General features: G+C 32.0%; 1 protein-coding gene across 1 annotated transcript; it reads left to right on the top strand.

Moving 5' to 3' along the window:
• Positions 1 to 301: 301 nt before the first annotated feature.
• fam83c (family with sequence similarity 83 member C) lies at positions 302 to 10,026 on the top strand. Its single transcript, XM_073851903.1, has 4 exons — positions 302 to 976; positions 1,580 to 1,747; positions 2,108 to 2,232; positions 8,450 to 10,026. Exons 1-4 carry the CDS (start codon positions 473 to 475, stop codon positions 9,390 to 9,392), a joined length of 1,740 nt encoding a protein of 579 aa, XP_073708004.1. The 5' UTR covers positions 302 to 472; the 3' UTR covers positions 9,393 to 10,026.
• The last annotated feature ends 3,934 nt before the right edge of the window (positions 10,027 to 13,960 follow it).

The raw sequence follows: 13,960 nt of genomic DNA, 5'->3' as shown, positions 1-13,960 counted from the left end.
ATTTTTGATTAGTAATATGCATTGCTAAGAACTTCATTTGGACAACTTTAAAGGCGATTTTTCTCAATTCTTTTTTTTTTTTTTTTTTTTTTGCACCCTCAGATTCCAGATACACTATTCAGTTTTCAGATTATGTATAAATCTCGGTTTTAAAAAATAGACCCTTATGACTGTTTTTGTGGTCCAGGCCAAGGTCACAAATGTTAAAGCAGCGTGCCATAGTTTTCTTTCCACATGACGTCAAAGGAGGTGGAGCAGCTGGATGAACAGGGCAGGTGAGCGCGCAGGTGGAGCACAGCGTTGAGTTTCCCAGCAGCTCACAACAATACTCGGAGAGGCCTCTGGGAATAACACACTCGAACTACCATGACACAAAACAAGGTCAGCTTTGGAATACACCTGCTTTAATAACCGAATGCATGCTTGAGCTTTTGTAAAACTCAGATTACTTGGACAAACACCAGTCGTGGAAATGATCAGTTCAGAGGCTTTGCGTCCGACCCCGAACCCTGCGCGTAAAGCGCTCGGAAAGCTCGCTACCAGGCTGGAGGAGGTTAAGAACCCCTGGAGACAAGGATCAACGCTCGAACTCAGCCACAATGAAACCGCTCGGCTCGCCACCGACGCGCTCCTGGAAAACGGCGAGAAGGAGTATAAAAAGGTCTTGCACGACGAAAGAGAAGTGAACTTTCTGTCCTCGAAGGAAATACGCTATATCACCGAAAATGTGGCCAAAAGTGGCGGCGTGGACAGTGCGATTAATGGGGTGGACATGGAAGAAATTGACACCGTGTCCGAACTCACTTCAGGGACTTATTTCCCCATGATGTCCGACGAGGAGCCGCCGCTTTTGGAGCTGGGCTGGCCGGAGGCTTCCAACCGATTTGGACCCACAGAAGCGCAAATACACTTCCAGAGGGACAAGTCGCAAAATATTAAAGATCTCATTCGATCTCTTATTAGTAAAGCCAAAAAGGTAAGAACAACAGAAATGTGGAAAAAAAACATTTGACTAACGCTGTTTCCTTGTGGTTTAAAAATGTTTTCCACGAAACTTGACGTCACACGTAAACAATATACTTTTTAAACACTTTAAAGACAGGTTCATTTGGATTCTTTTAGTGCTTTTATATAACTATAACTTTTGTCAACCACAAATTGTGCTTAAGAAATAATCAGACTCCTAAAAAGTAATTTTGCCCCAATGTTTTTTAAATGCAAGTATCAAAACAATGAGCACAAGGACTTTCCAAATGAAGCTTTTCACAAAATAAAGGTTTTAAAACTGCTGTTTAAATGCACTTCTTAATGCCTTATAAAAATGTGAAGTTTATTGCAATTACGTTCAGACATTTTCTAAGTGTGACTTAAATGTCCAGATGTTTCACAGTCACTAAATATGAATTTAGGTGAGACAACTATTGGAGAATTTGAAACTGCATAAAAAGTGCATTAAACATTACGTGCAACTAAATTGCTTGATCATTATCATGAAATGATTGTGTGAAAGCAATACAGCAATTAGTGATGCATGTTTAAAGATAAATGCATGCCCTAACAACTTTTCTGTGCACCACAGGTTATCGCTGTAGTCATGGATATTTTTACAGACGTTGACTTGTTTTGTGACCTAATGGAGGCCTCCAACAAGCGGCGGGTTCCAGTTTATATTCTACTGGATGAGAAGAATCTCAGCCATTTTTTGAACATGTGCTCAGAACTGGACATCCAGAATTCACACTTGAATGTAAGTCAAACGCTGACGCTCTCATAGAAGTTGTCTCATAAGTTCTTATACCTGCGCATAATAAGTCTTAAGTGTTTTCAGATTTGTATAAGAATACATCTGTCAGTCAACAGCAAAACTAGTTTAGAAGTCTTTTGTAAGTTTCCTTAAATACATCTATTAGGTCATTCAGATCAAAAGCCAAATGTAAAGTTGAATGAGCACACATTTCAAAAGCATTTTTGTCAAAACAAAACAACTTTTCATTCTTTTTACTGTTATTAATGTTTGTGTAGCACAACTCAGATTCCAATTGTATTCTAAATGTACTCTGTTAATCAAACAATTCATTAATATTCATTTAATGTTGCTTTGTTTCAGAATATGAGGATAAGAAGTGTATGTGGAGACACGTATTGCACCAAAAGTGGGAAGAAATTCACAGGTCAGGTCAAAGAGAAATTCATGATCATTGACTGCGAGGAAGTCATAGCTGGATCATATAGGTATGTTAATGGTGGTGTTGTCATTTAGTTAACAAAACACATTATGTAATCATAATGTTTTTTTTTTAAACAGAACAACAAAATAGCATAATTACAATTACATAAAGTTATGTTTACTACTGTAAATCTGAGTAATTTAGTGAGATCCTTTAAATGATGGCACTTTTAAGAGTCATTTTGTTTAAATGATGACCAGGTTGTGTCACAGTGTTAAAATTATGACTGGAAACCATGTTTAATCTATACTTAATCTATTAAACCATGTACTTTTGATTTGATAAAAAGCAAAAATCTCTATAAACTGATAGTTTAGTGCATGGCAGTGCCATACCAGAGTTATTTTATTTTTTGCTTTATTTTATTTTAATTTGTTGAATTTTTTTGTTGAAAGTTTTTAATGAATATTTTGAATATTTTCCATTTTAATTTGAATTTTAGTTATTTTTTATTTGGATGTGCTTTTTTATTAGTTTTATAATATGTATATATATAAGTTTAATTAATTTTAATTTCAGTTTGTTTTAGATTTAGTTCAGTTTTAATGCTTTATAAATATAAATTTTCCAAAAAGGTAATTTTCTGCCTGGAAATTATCCAGTAATTTTCGTTAACCCTAAAACACAATACTATGGAAAATTCCTTTATGTTAATACACTGCGCTCTATTTTTACAGTGTTTTTTTTTTTTTTTTTTTTACATTGAGTGCTTCAACATATTTCAGTTATTTGCTAAGACAACATTTCCAATTTCTGGTTACTTAAATTTTTTTTTATCTAATATGTGACCCTGGACAGTAAAACCAGTCATAAGTGTCCATTTTTATACATAATATGAAAGATGAATAAATAAGCTTTCCATTGATGCATGGTTTGTTAGGACAATAGGGATACTTCTATTGGAAAATATCGAATCTGAGGGTGAAAAAAATAAAAATATTGGGAAAATCACTCTTACAGTTGTCCAAATATTGCATATTACTAATCAAAAATTAAGTTTTGATATTTACGGTAGGAAATGTACAAAATATCTTCATAGAACATGATCTTTACTTGATATCCTTATGATTTTTGACATAAAAGAAAAATCTGAATAAATAGCTTTCAAATGATATATGGTTTGTTAGGGTAGGACAACATTTGGCCAAGATACAACTATTTGAAAATCTGGAATCTGAGGGTTCGAAAAAACAAAATATTGAGAAAAATCACATTTAAAGTTGTCTATATTAAGTACTTAGCAATGCATATTATTAATCAAACATTTTTTATATATACAGTAAGAAATTTACAAAATATCTTCATAGAAAATGATCTTTGGCAATTGCTACAAATATACCTACGAGAGACTAGTTTTGTGGTCCAGGGTCACACATATGTATTTAATTTAATCTTTATTTCAATAAATCTGTTTTTAGTAGTTTTATAGTATAATAATAATATAACAGGCTGTCAGATCTGCTGTACCTGCTAACTATGTTAGTGTAGCATGTCACAGCAAGATTTTTCAAAGCCAACATTTTTCACAGGAGGAATTCAGTTGTTTTAAATTATTCACGTTGAAATACCCATCAGTCCAGACTTATCTCAAGTCACTCATATCACTCTGTATTATGTAAATCATTTTATCGCATGGCAGCGTTTTGGCAGGAAGATGACGGGACATGCACTTCATGCGCTCCAGCAGACATCTGAGGACTTGAGCAGCTTAGCAATGAAAACATGATGATTCTGCATTTCTCAGTCACAGTGTTGCCTGAGCATTAGCCTCAAGGCCATCATAGTTGTCAGCTTTCAAGCCTCAGTGGCTAATTTAATGGATTTTTCGATGAATTGCACAGGCGTCATGTTGATTTTTAACAATTATCCTTGTTTAGACCAAACAAGTCATCTTAGTCTTGCATGGATTTGTTTAAAAGCTTTGCTAATCTGCTCCCAGTTATGATGATTAAGAATTATTAGGAGGAATGCGTTTGTGGAGGAGTTGTCTTGTTTTTACAGGGATAGTGTGACTGATAGCGGGTCGTGGATATATTCATGCGAGTTAGCACACAGTAGTGTGGAAAGTGGGTGAGGCCACACTCATGTGTTAAAGTCTTTGCCCATATAATAGACTACAGGGAGTTTTGTTTGACTTGAAGTCCATACAGTTCAAAGGGAAATTGATTGCAAACATAGTACTAACAATTTAGACTTTTTTTTAGAGTTTTACATGTGAAGTAACAGAACCTTCTGAAAAAAGTTATGTGCATATGTGTTTTTGTTGAGTGTCATATTTGACACATCAGCCTTTTATGGCTCATGTATGTGACCCTGGACCACAAAACCAGTCTTTAGTAGCACGGGTATATTTCTAGCAATAGCCAAAAATGCATTGTATGGGTCAAAATGATCAGTTTTTCTTTTTTAATGCCAAAAACCATTAGGATATTAAGTAAAGATCATGTTCCCTGAAGATATTTTGTCAACTTCCTACCGTAAATATATCATAACTTAATTTTTCATTAGCAATATGCATTGCTAAGAACTTAATTTGGACAACTTTAAAGGTGATTTTCTCTATATTTAGATTTTTTTGCACCCTCAGATTCCAGATTTTCAAATGGCGTTTTCAAAATCCTGACCAAATATTGTCTTATCCTAACAAACCATACATCAATTTGGCTTATTTATTCAGCCTTCAGATGTTAAGTGACCCTTTGACAGTTTTTGTTTTTTGTTCCAGGGTCACATATGTTATAGATGAATATGGAGCTCATACTTGAGGAGGAAAATACACCTCAGTTATGTTTAGAAGGCCCAAACTGAGAAAAATATGCAATGTTTGTATGAAAGGTGAAATTCTGTTAGCTTGTAATTTAAATCAAGATGAGATTTTTATAACAGTGTAGCAGACTACTACTTGCATAAAATGCATGATTCTAAAAAGTAGCCTATGGATAATCAAGTAAACCAAACAATTTAACATTTGTGACCCTGGACCACAAAACCAGTCATAAGGGTCAATTTTTTTGAAATTGAGATTTATACAAGCTTATTTATTTAAGCTTTCCATTGATGTATGGTTTGATAGGATAGGACAATATTTGTCCGAGATGCAACTATTTGAAAATCTGTAATCTGAGGGTGCAAAAAAAATCTAAATATTGAGAAAATCGCCTGTAAAGTTGTCAAAATGAAGTTCTTAGCAATGCATATTACAAATCAAAAATTATGTTTTGATATATTTATGGTAGGAAATTTACAAAATATATTCATGGAACATGATCTTTACTTAATATCCTAATGATTTTTGGCATAAAAGAAAAATTGATAATTTTGACCTATGCAATGTATTTTTGGCTTTTGCTACAAATATTCCCATGCTACTTACAACTGGTTTTGTGGTCCAGGGTCACATTTAGTCATGTTTACTAGGTATGTGCCCAAATAGTGTCGTCATCAATCAGCCATATTGGCGACAATGAACATAAACAATGCCACTGAACCGAACGAAACTTGCCTATTTTATTGCTTATTGCTGCTAAAAATGGTCAGTTGTTGTCATGTATTGGACTTTATTAATTGGTTGAACTGGGAAAAACATTGTGAGTACTACAGACTCACAAAAGTTATAAAAAAAAAATCAAGGGGAAGAGTGCAAAAAACTGTTTGAGGAACAAAAGGTGTTTGTGGTTGGCCAAACTGAACCAGGATTTGTATTTGTTCTTCTTTTCAGTCAGGAGAGTAAAATATTAGGCTAATATCTTAATACTTCTTGTACGTATCTTTACCACCTGTTAACGTTAGTGTGTCAAAATATTGATTTAGCAGCTTCCATATGGTTTCTCCGTGGTTTAGACAGCATAAATTGGCAGTCAATGCTGTTATTTACATCCGAGTATTGCCAAAATGCCCACAAATCTGGGTAACTGACCAAATAATGACATAAGTGCAAACCTTATATTGTTTAGATTTCACATGAAAAAGACCACAACCTAAAGGTAAACATATTTAGAACAGTCCTAAAGGGTCTTTTACTCACTAAAAAAGTATGAACTATCAGTCAGTTAACAGAAGGCAGGTAGTAGATCGTGGTTTTTCAGCAAAGTTTTAATCATGTTGTTCATTCACAGGCCTTCATATATCAAGTATTTTACAGCAGACTTTATAGGGTTAACCTACAAACCGGAAAAGACTGTCATGATCTAATGTAAAGCTTATCACATGCTCTTTTACTTCAATATTATGCAAGACATTTGAGTAGTGCCATAAACAGATGGTTAGCTTGAACATAGTTAAATACTTGTTAGCATAAGTCATCTGAACCATCCATAAAACTAGCTGGATAGAATCTTTGAACCTTGTTTATGTAACACAAGCAGAACAAATTTCTATGCAGTGGTTAATGCAAGAATGGTTTTCAGAGCTTTGTTCTGCTCATGTTTCATGAATGAATCCATTTGAATTGATGAGACATTTTGTAGTCTGTTTTATGTCAGTTTTTTCCAAGATAAACTTGGTTATGCTTCAAAAATGAATTAATAAAACATGAAGCTGATTTCTTAAGTAGCACAGGTATATTTGTAGCAATAGCCAAAAATGCATTGTATGGCTCAAAATTATAGATTTTTCTTTTATGCCAAAAATCATTAGGATATTAAGTAAAGACCATGTTCATGAAGATATTTAGTAAATTTCTTATTGTAAATATATCAAAACTGATTTTTTGATTAATAATGTGCATTGCTAAGTACTTAATTTAGGTGATTTTTCTCAATATTTTTTTTTTAACCCTCACATTCCAGATTTTCAAATAGTTTTATCTCGACCAAATATAGTCCTATCCTAACAAACCATACATCAATGGAAAGCTATTTATTCAGCTTTCAGATGATATATAACTGTATCAATAGATTATGCATTTCATTTTTAATGAAAACTAAAGGCTTGGTAGCAATGCTGCCTGCAAGTTACTCTAGGAAGCTTAGGAAATCATATTCATGATGTAAAAATGATTTTGGATCGAGGCTGTAGTGCTAGAACTAAACTACTTATTTACACTTGAGATATATATTAAATCATATATTTATGTCATAATATACCCACCTGTATAAAACAGGTCATTATCAGTGTTTTCTTTTTATAAATAAGAAGGGTTGTTTGATCTCACAGGTTTGCTGTGTTAAATTTAAATGTATCAGATTATTTTTATTACATATATAATTTGTTGTATAATTGTATAATTACAAAACATAGTACATAAAATATTTTCAGAATCATCACCTTTTTTCAACAAACATTTTCCTAATCCAAGACAAAGTATAAAAAGTAAGGGAAAAATAAATACATTTATATTTAAATGCAGGCCAACGATTAATCGTGATTAATTACATACAAAATAATTTGTGTACACTCTTAAAAAAGGTGTCTAAATGGTTCCATAAAGAACCTTTAATATCTGAAGAACCTTTCTGTTTCACAAAAGGTTCTTTGTGGCAAAAGAACCCTTTTTTTTAACAGTTGGGATGTATATTAAATTGTATAAACCTGTATAAAATAGTTTTATATAAAATATTGTGTTAATGCTAATTATCAGTGTTTTCTTTTGATAAATGAGAAAGGTGGTTTTGTCTCACAGGTCTGTTGTTTAATTGAAATTTATCATTTTTTTTCTTCTTTTTTTTTTACTTATATTTTTTATATTATTTTTTTGAAGTCACCTAACAAAACATATATAGTGCATAACATTTTTTTCAGCAAACATTTTCCTAAACCAAGACAAAGCATAAAAAGTAAGGGAATAATAAATACATTTTAGTGCGGGCAATGATTAATCACAATTAATCACATCCAAAATAAGTTTTTGTGTACACTCTTAAAAAAATAAAGGTGTCTAAATGGTTCCATAAAGAACCTTTAATATCTGAAGAACCTTTCTGTTTCACAAAATGAGGTTTTTCAGATTATAAAAAGGTAAGCAAGAATGGTTCTTTAAAGAACCTTTGACTGAATAGTTCTTTGTGGAACCAAAAATGGTTCTTCTATGGCATTGCTTTTGAAGCACCTTTATTTTTAAGACTGTACATAATATATGCGTGTATCTGAGTTTTAAAAAAAAAAAAAAAAAAACCCTTATGACTGGTTTTGTGGTTCAGGGTCACATTTTTATAGTGAAACCTATAGAAAAAATGTAGGTTATGCTTCAAAAATTATTTTTTTTCTCTCTCTCTTCCCTTTAGTTTTACATGGCTTTCCGGTATGGTCCACAGCAACATGTTAATGCACTTCTCCGGCCGCGTTACAGACTGCTTTGATCGTGAATTCCGCTGCATGTATGCAGATTCACAAATAATAGACCGTTTCCATAATCCAGATGAAGATGGTCTGCCGGGTTACTCTTACCACATGCCAGTACCAAACTTCGGCTTGGACTTCCTTACAGAATATGGCAACCGGGAGCGAGTGTATTCAGAGCACTCCAGTAGCCAATCCAGCGGCAGCGTTTCCAGCGTCAAAGCAGCTCCTCCAGGCATTAAACCTATTAAAATTACACCTGACAAGAAGAACCCGGAAAAGCCTCCTGACAGGAAAGGCGTCACGAGTCCGGTGCATCAAAAGCCTTCGGGACCCCACATCGGAAGAGGTTCTCCGAATGGGACCCACCAAAGTCATGCGGTTGATCGCAATTCCATGAGTCAATCCGCGGGTGCGGAATGGTCCAAAATAGGAGCGACGGATTACCTACGCTCAAACATTCCAGGACAGACATCCAAAATTCAGGCTTTAGGTCTTTACAGTTCTCCAAAACCTCCATCTCCAACTCAACAGTCTCCAACCGACAACAAGATGGGCTCCAAATATCGACTCCCCGCTCCGTTCATCACTAAGTTCACGGATTTGTTCAGCACGAAGGAAAAGGACTCCCACCACTTCCAGAAGGTTTCTACTCATTCCATTCCGTTCAGCGGACCGGATCTTTCTCAGAACGAACCGGAGAGTAAGCAGGGTCCTCCTCCACCCGGACCCATGCCGGCGGGCCTGGACAAAAAGATACATCGGCAGGACGAGAAACGCATGACGTTGGGTCACAGCAAGTTGGACCTTGTCAACCAGTACAACAAGTTAAACAAATCCAAACAGGTATACAGTCGCTTTGAGCTAAAGAACAACATACCTCAGTAATGCCGGGCCAGACTGGCTGACTCTTGTACATTTTGCAAAGGAACGATAGTTTTCTTGGATGCGATCGTTGCGCTTTTTCTACACAAGACTAAAAGTCTACCGGATTTGAGAGACGGAGTGTTTTTCGTGCATATGTATTTTTATTGAAACTAAATGCTTAGTACTAATGCTGCCTGCAAGTTTTTCTGGGAAGTTTAGGAAATCATATTTACGACATGACGTGTTCAAGTGATTTTGGATCGAGGCTGTAGTGCTAGAACTACACTGCTTATTTACACTTTAAGTATATATTAAATCATATATTTATGCTATTCATAATATACCCACCTGTATAAAATAGTTTTATATATAATATTGTGTTAATGCTAATTATCAGTGTTTTCTTTTTGCCACAGAAAATGAGAGGTGGTTTGGGATTTTGTTTTTTACTTTTTTTATATTATTATTTGTTTGAAGTCACCTAACGTGCATATAGTACATCAAATATTTTTTAATTATCATAGGTTCTCCATGCATTTTTTTCCAAGCAAAATTTTTCTAAACCAAGACAACGTACAAAATTCAAAGGAAAAATAAATACATTTTTGTGCTGGGCAATGATTAATCACGATTAAAGAAGTTTTTGTGTACATAATGTATGTGTATGTACTCTGTATATTTATTATGTATATAAATATAAATGCACACACAAGCTTGCATGTATATTTAAGGACATTTTTGTTTATATATTAATATTATATTAAATACATTTATATATAATGTAAATTATATTAATGTAAATATATACATGTAAATATTCTCCAAATATATACTGTATATGTGTGCATTTTATATATATATATTTAAAATGCACACATATATAATATAAATATAAATTAGTTTATTTACTTTCATGGTTTTTGTATGCATGATATATACATAATAAATATACACAGTACACACACACACATATTATGTACACAAAAACTTAGTTTGGATGCGAGTTTGCCCAGCACTAATATAAGACATTTATTTATTTATTTATTTATTTTTATAATATTTTTTGGCATGATGTGTTTTTTAATTAGTTGGCCCATTTTTCAAAAGAGTTTTTGTTCAGTTTAATTTTAAATAAGTAATTTATTATTTAAACAACAATATATATATATATATATATATATATATATATATATATATATATATATATATATTTGATATAACACAAATAATGTTTTCTTGCAAACTGAAAAATGTTTTCACTTAAATTGCTAGTAAATTTAATAAATACTTACTAAGAAATGGCAAATTTTGAGTTGAATTAAACATAAATTTGAGATAAAGGAACTTTTTATAATTAAGCTATTTTTTTATGTAATATAGTTTTTTTTTCTCTCTGAATTCAGAAAGCTTAAAGAAAATCCCACATTTTCCCACTGGTGGTTGCAACATAGTTGTGGCTCATTTTGTAAATGTGATCATTCTTACATGGTTTGAAGGCAGCATTAGTACATAGTACTTTCAGTAGTGTGAAAAACCTAGTGTACATACAAACCAACCATTACTTCACAGGGCATTTTGTACTTTTGATGGTTTTTTTTCTCTATCCGCCACTTCAGCTGGCAAAGCAGATGGTGTTGATTTAAATGTAGCCACTCTGTCTGCCACTAAGTATTACCCTCGGATAGCATGAGGAGGTTACGCGCATAGTCTTCCAAACGTTCTCATGTGTTTGTACTAAAATGTGATTCTCGTGTCACTGAAGACATGCATTTAGAGACTCTAAAATGCACTTTGGGTATCGCTGCAATTAGCTGCTTAACTGTAAAGTACTGTATTAATTCAGTGAGGCCTGGCCTCGCTGCATCTCACAGTGGACTCTGATGCAATAGAAGCTAATTGCGAGGAAAACATTATTTAGATTATTGTTTTTATTAAGCTTCCTCCTTTTGTTATTTACCAGTGCTAATGAAGCGGATTTGTGTGTAGAAGTGTTTGCGACAGCCTACGTTGAATGCTAATTAGCATTTAATGGATTGTTGTCTCTTTATATGCATGTTTGACTTGTCTAGACTACAAATCTGTTGATAATCTCTAATGCATTCTTGATCTAGAAGCTTTTAGGAGATACTGTGAATAGGTGAGCTTAAAAAGAAGATGCACTCCAAGTTGTTGAAGTAGGACTCGACTTCTGGTCACCAAACGCCTTTATACAATTGCTGAGAAATTGGACATCTATAGAGCTGTAAAGTAAAAGTGCTGATCCAAGATCAGGTTCATATCCACGTCAACATAAATATCTGCTAGATAGGAGCAGATCCTTTTACAGTTGAATTATTTAAAATGTTTAAGCATGATTACAGATCTGGTAAAGTGCTAACTTTTATTACACAAGCCAATAACTGCCGATCCACCTGCTGAACACCTACTTGAAAATGTTTTTTCGAAGGCCTTGAACATACTAGTGCATTACTAGTAACCTAGTTAGTGCCTAAAACAGTCATTTTTGCTCACCTTTTTATCTTGGTAGTGTTTTTTTGCCTTCTGGTGACTTGCTTTTGTATGTACATATGAAAATCAGACATTATAAAATGTGATCTATTAGCGTAACTGTTTTGGGAGTTGTAGATGTGTAACATACTTTTACCATTGCAGATCCTTGTCATGTTTTACATGCGACTTGCAGAACTTTTCCAACAGTGTTACCAAAGACTATCATAAATCAATAAAGTTTATGTTTCTGTTTTTCAAACCGGATTTTCAGTTTCAAAAAGGCAAAATGTAAAATGTTTTGACATTTATAATGGGTAATTTAGTTTTCGGGGAGTTGCTGACTAAAAATAGCAACATGACTAACTTTTTAGTCATGGCAAAGAACGTGAGAAAAACGTGAGGCCTGAATCATTACAGTAAATTGTTTGGTTTGGACATTTTTCTTAAGTGAATTATAATTCCAGTGCTATTACTCAATAGTGTTTACAAACGTAACTGTACTTCTTGTTGCAAAATCAATGTTTAGTTAAGTAGTGTTGTTTGTAAACAACTTTTTTTTATTATTGCTTGCATTTAGTGTAAAGTTATGTTTATGTTTGATACTATTACCCTACCTGACACCCTTATTATTTTTATCCCATTTTTTTCTAAAAGAAATGTCCCCTTAAATATAGATTGAATTTAATTTGTAGTTTTGTTTTGTTTTTAGTACTTGAATATCTTAAGGAGCTGATTATTTAAAAAATTTTTAGTTTAATTTTAAATACTTTATTTAAATAATTTTAAATTTAAATGACAGTATGTTACTAATAAATATATTTACAATTTTTAAATATTTATTTAAATACAAGTTTTAAATAAGTTTCTTGTAAACTGAAAAAAATAGAAAAGGTTTTTACTCAAATTACTAGTAAATTTAACAAATAATTAGAAGTGGCAAGTAACATTGAAATAAATGTACAATTTTGAGATAGAAAAGCTATTATTTCTTTAATAATAAAGCTATTTTTAAACCTTATTTTCTTCTAAATTGTACTCTAATAATCTTTGTTTTGTTTACAACTAAAAAAATGGTAACTATTAACTTGTAAAATGCTATATGATTGTACAAATAATTATAAAGAAATGGCAGGTAACATTGAAATTACTGTAAAATTATATGTTACTAATTAATATATTTACAGTTTTACAGTAAGTACTTAGTGTTTTCTTGTAAACTGAAAAAAAGAGAAAAGGTTTTTACTCATAATTCACAATTCACAAACAATTATAAAGAAATGGCGAGTAACATTGAAATAAATGTACAATTTTGAAACAATTTTTTTTAAAATAATAGCTATTTATTTTTAAATCTTATTTTCTTCTAAATTGTACTCTAATAATCTTTGTTTTGTTTGCAATTTAAAAAATGGTAACTATTTTCTTGTAAACTAAAAAAAGAGAAAATGTTTTCACTCAAAAATTACTAGTAAATTTCACAAATAATTATAAAGAAATGGCAAAATGGCAAGTAACATAGAAATAAATGTACCATTTTGAGATAGAAAAGCTAAAGCTATTTTTTTTAAATCATATTTTCTTCTTTAGCTTTAAAAAAATCGGTAACTATTAACTAGTCACTTATTAGCATGCATACTACTAGCATATTGGTTGTTCATATAATTTAAAAAATTTTCAAGAAATGGCTAGTAACACTAAAATTAATGCAAAATTTTGAGATAGAAAAGATACTATTTTGTTAAATAGTAAAGCTGTTTGTTTTAAACTCAAATTTTCTTGTAAATTGTACTCAATCTGTTTTATTTAAAACTATATTAAAAACTCGGTAATACTTTATTTTGGGATTTATTATCTCACATTTAAAAATTGCTATACAATTTCACAAATAATTATAAAGAAATAATGAAACATTTAAATAAATGTAAAGATTTGAGATAGAAAAGCTACTGTTTTTAAATAACAAAGCTATTTTATTTAAATTTAAATCTTGTAAATTGTACTCTAATAATCTTTGTTTTATTTAAAACTATTAAAAAATTGCTAATACTTTATTTTGGGAGCAGGTCTCATTTAAAAACTGCTATAAAATTTCACAAATT

This window comes from Garra rufa, chromosome 12, assembly GCF_049309525.1.
Source record: "Garra rufa chromosome 12, GarRuf1.0, whole genome shotgun sequence".
NCBI classification, from domain to species: Eukaryota; Metazoa; Chordata; class Actinopteri; order Cypriniformes; family Cyprinidae; genus Garra; species Garra rufa.
This window is presented reverse-complemented; position numbering and strand designations above follow the sequence as displayed.

Excerpts from the sequence above, each read along its gene's own strand:
- fam83c (XM_073851903.1), top strand. The coding sequence starts at position 473 with ATGATCAGTTCAGAGGCTTTGCGTCCGACCCCGAACCCTGCGCGTAAA. Across the intron at positions 1,748-2,107 it reads TCCAGAATTCACACTTGAAT|AATATGAGGATAAGAAGTGT; the intron begins GTAAGTCAAACG and ends GCTTTGTTTCAG. Across the intron at positions 2,233-8,449 it reads GTCATAGCTGGATCATATAG|TTTTACATGGCTTTCCGGTA; the intron begins GTATGTTAATGG and ends TCTTCCCTTTAG.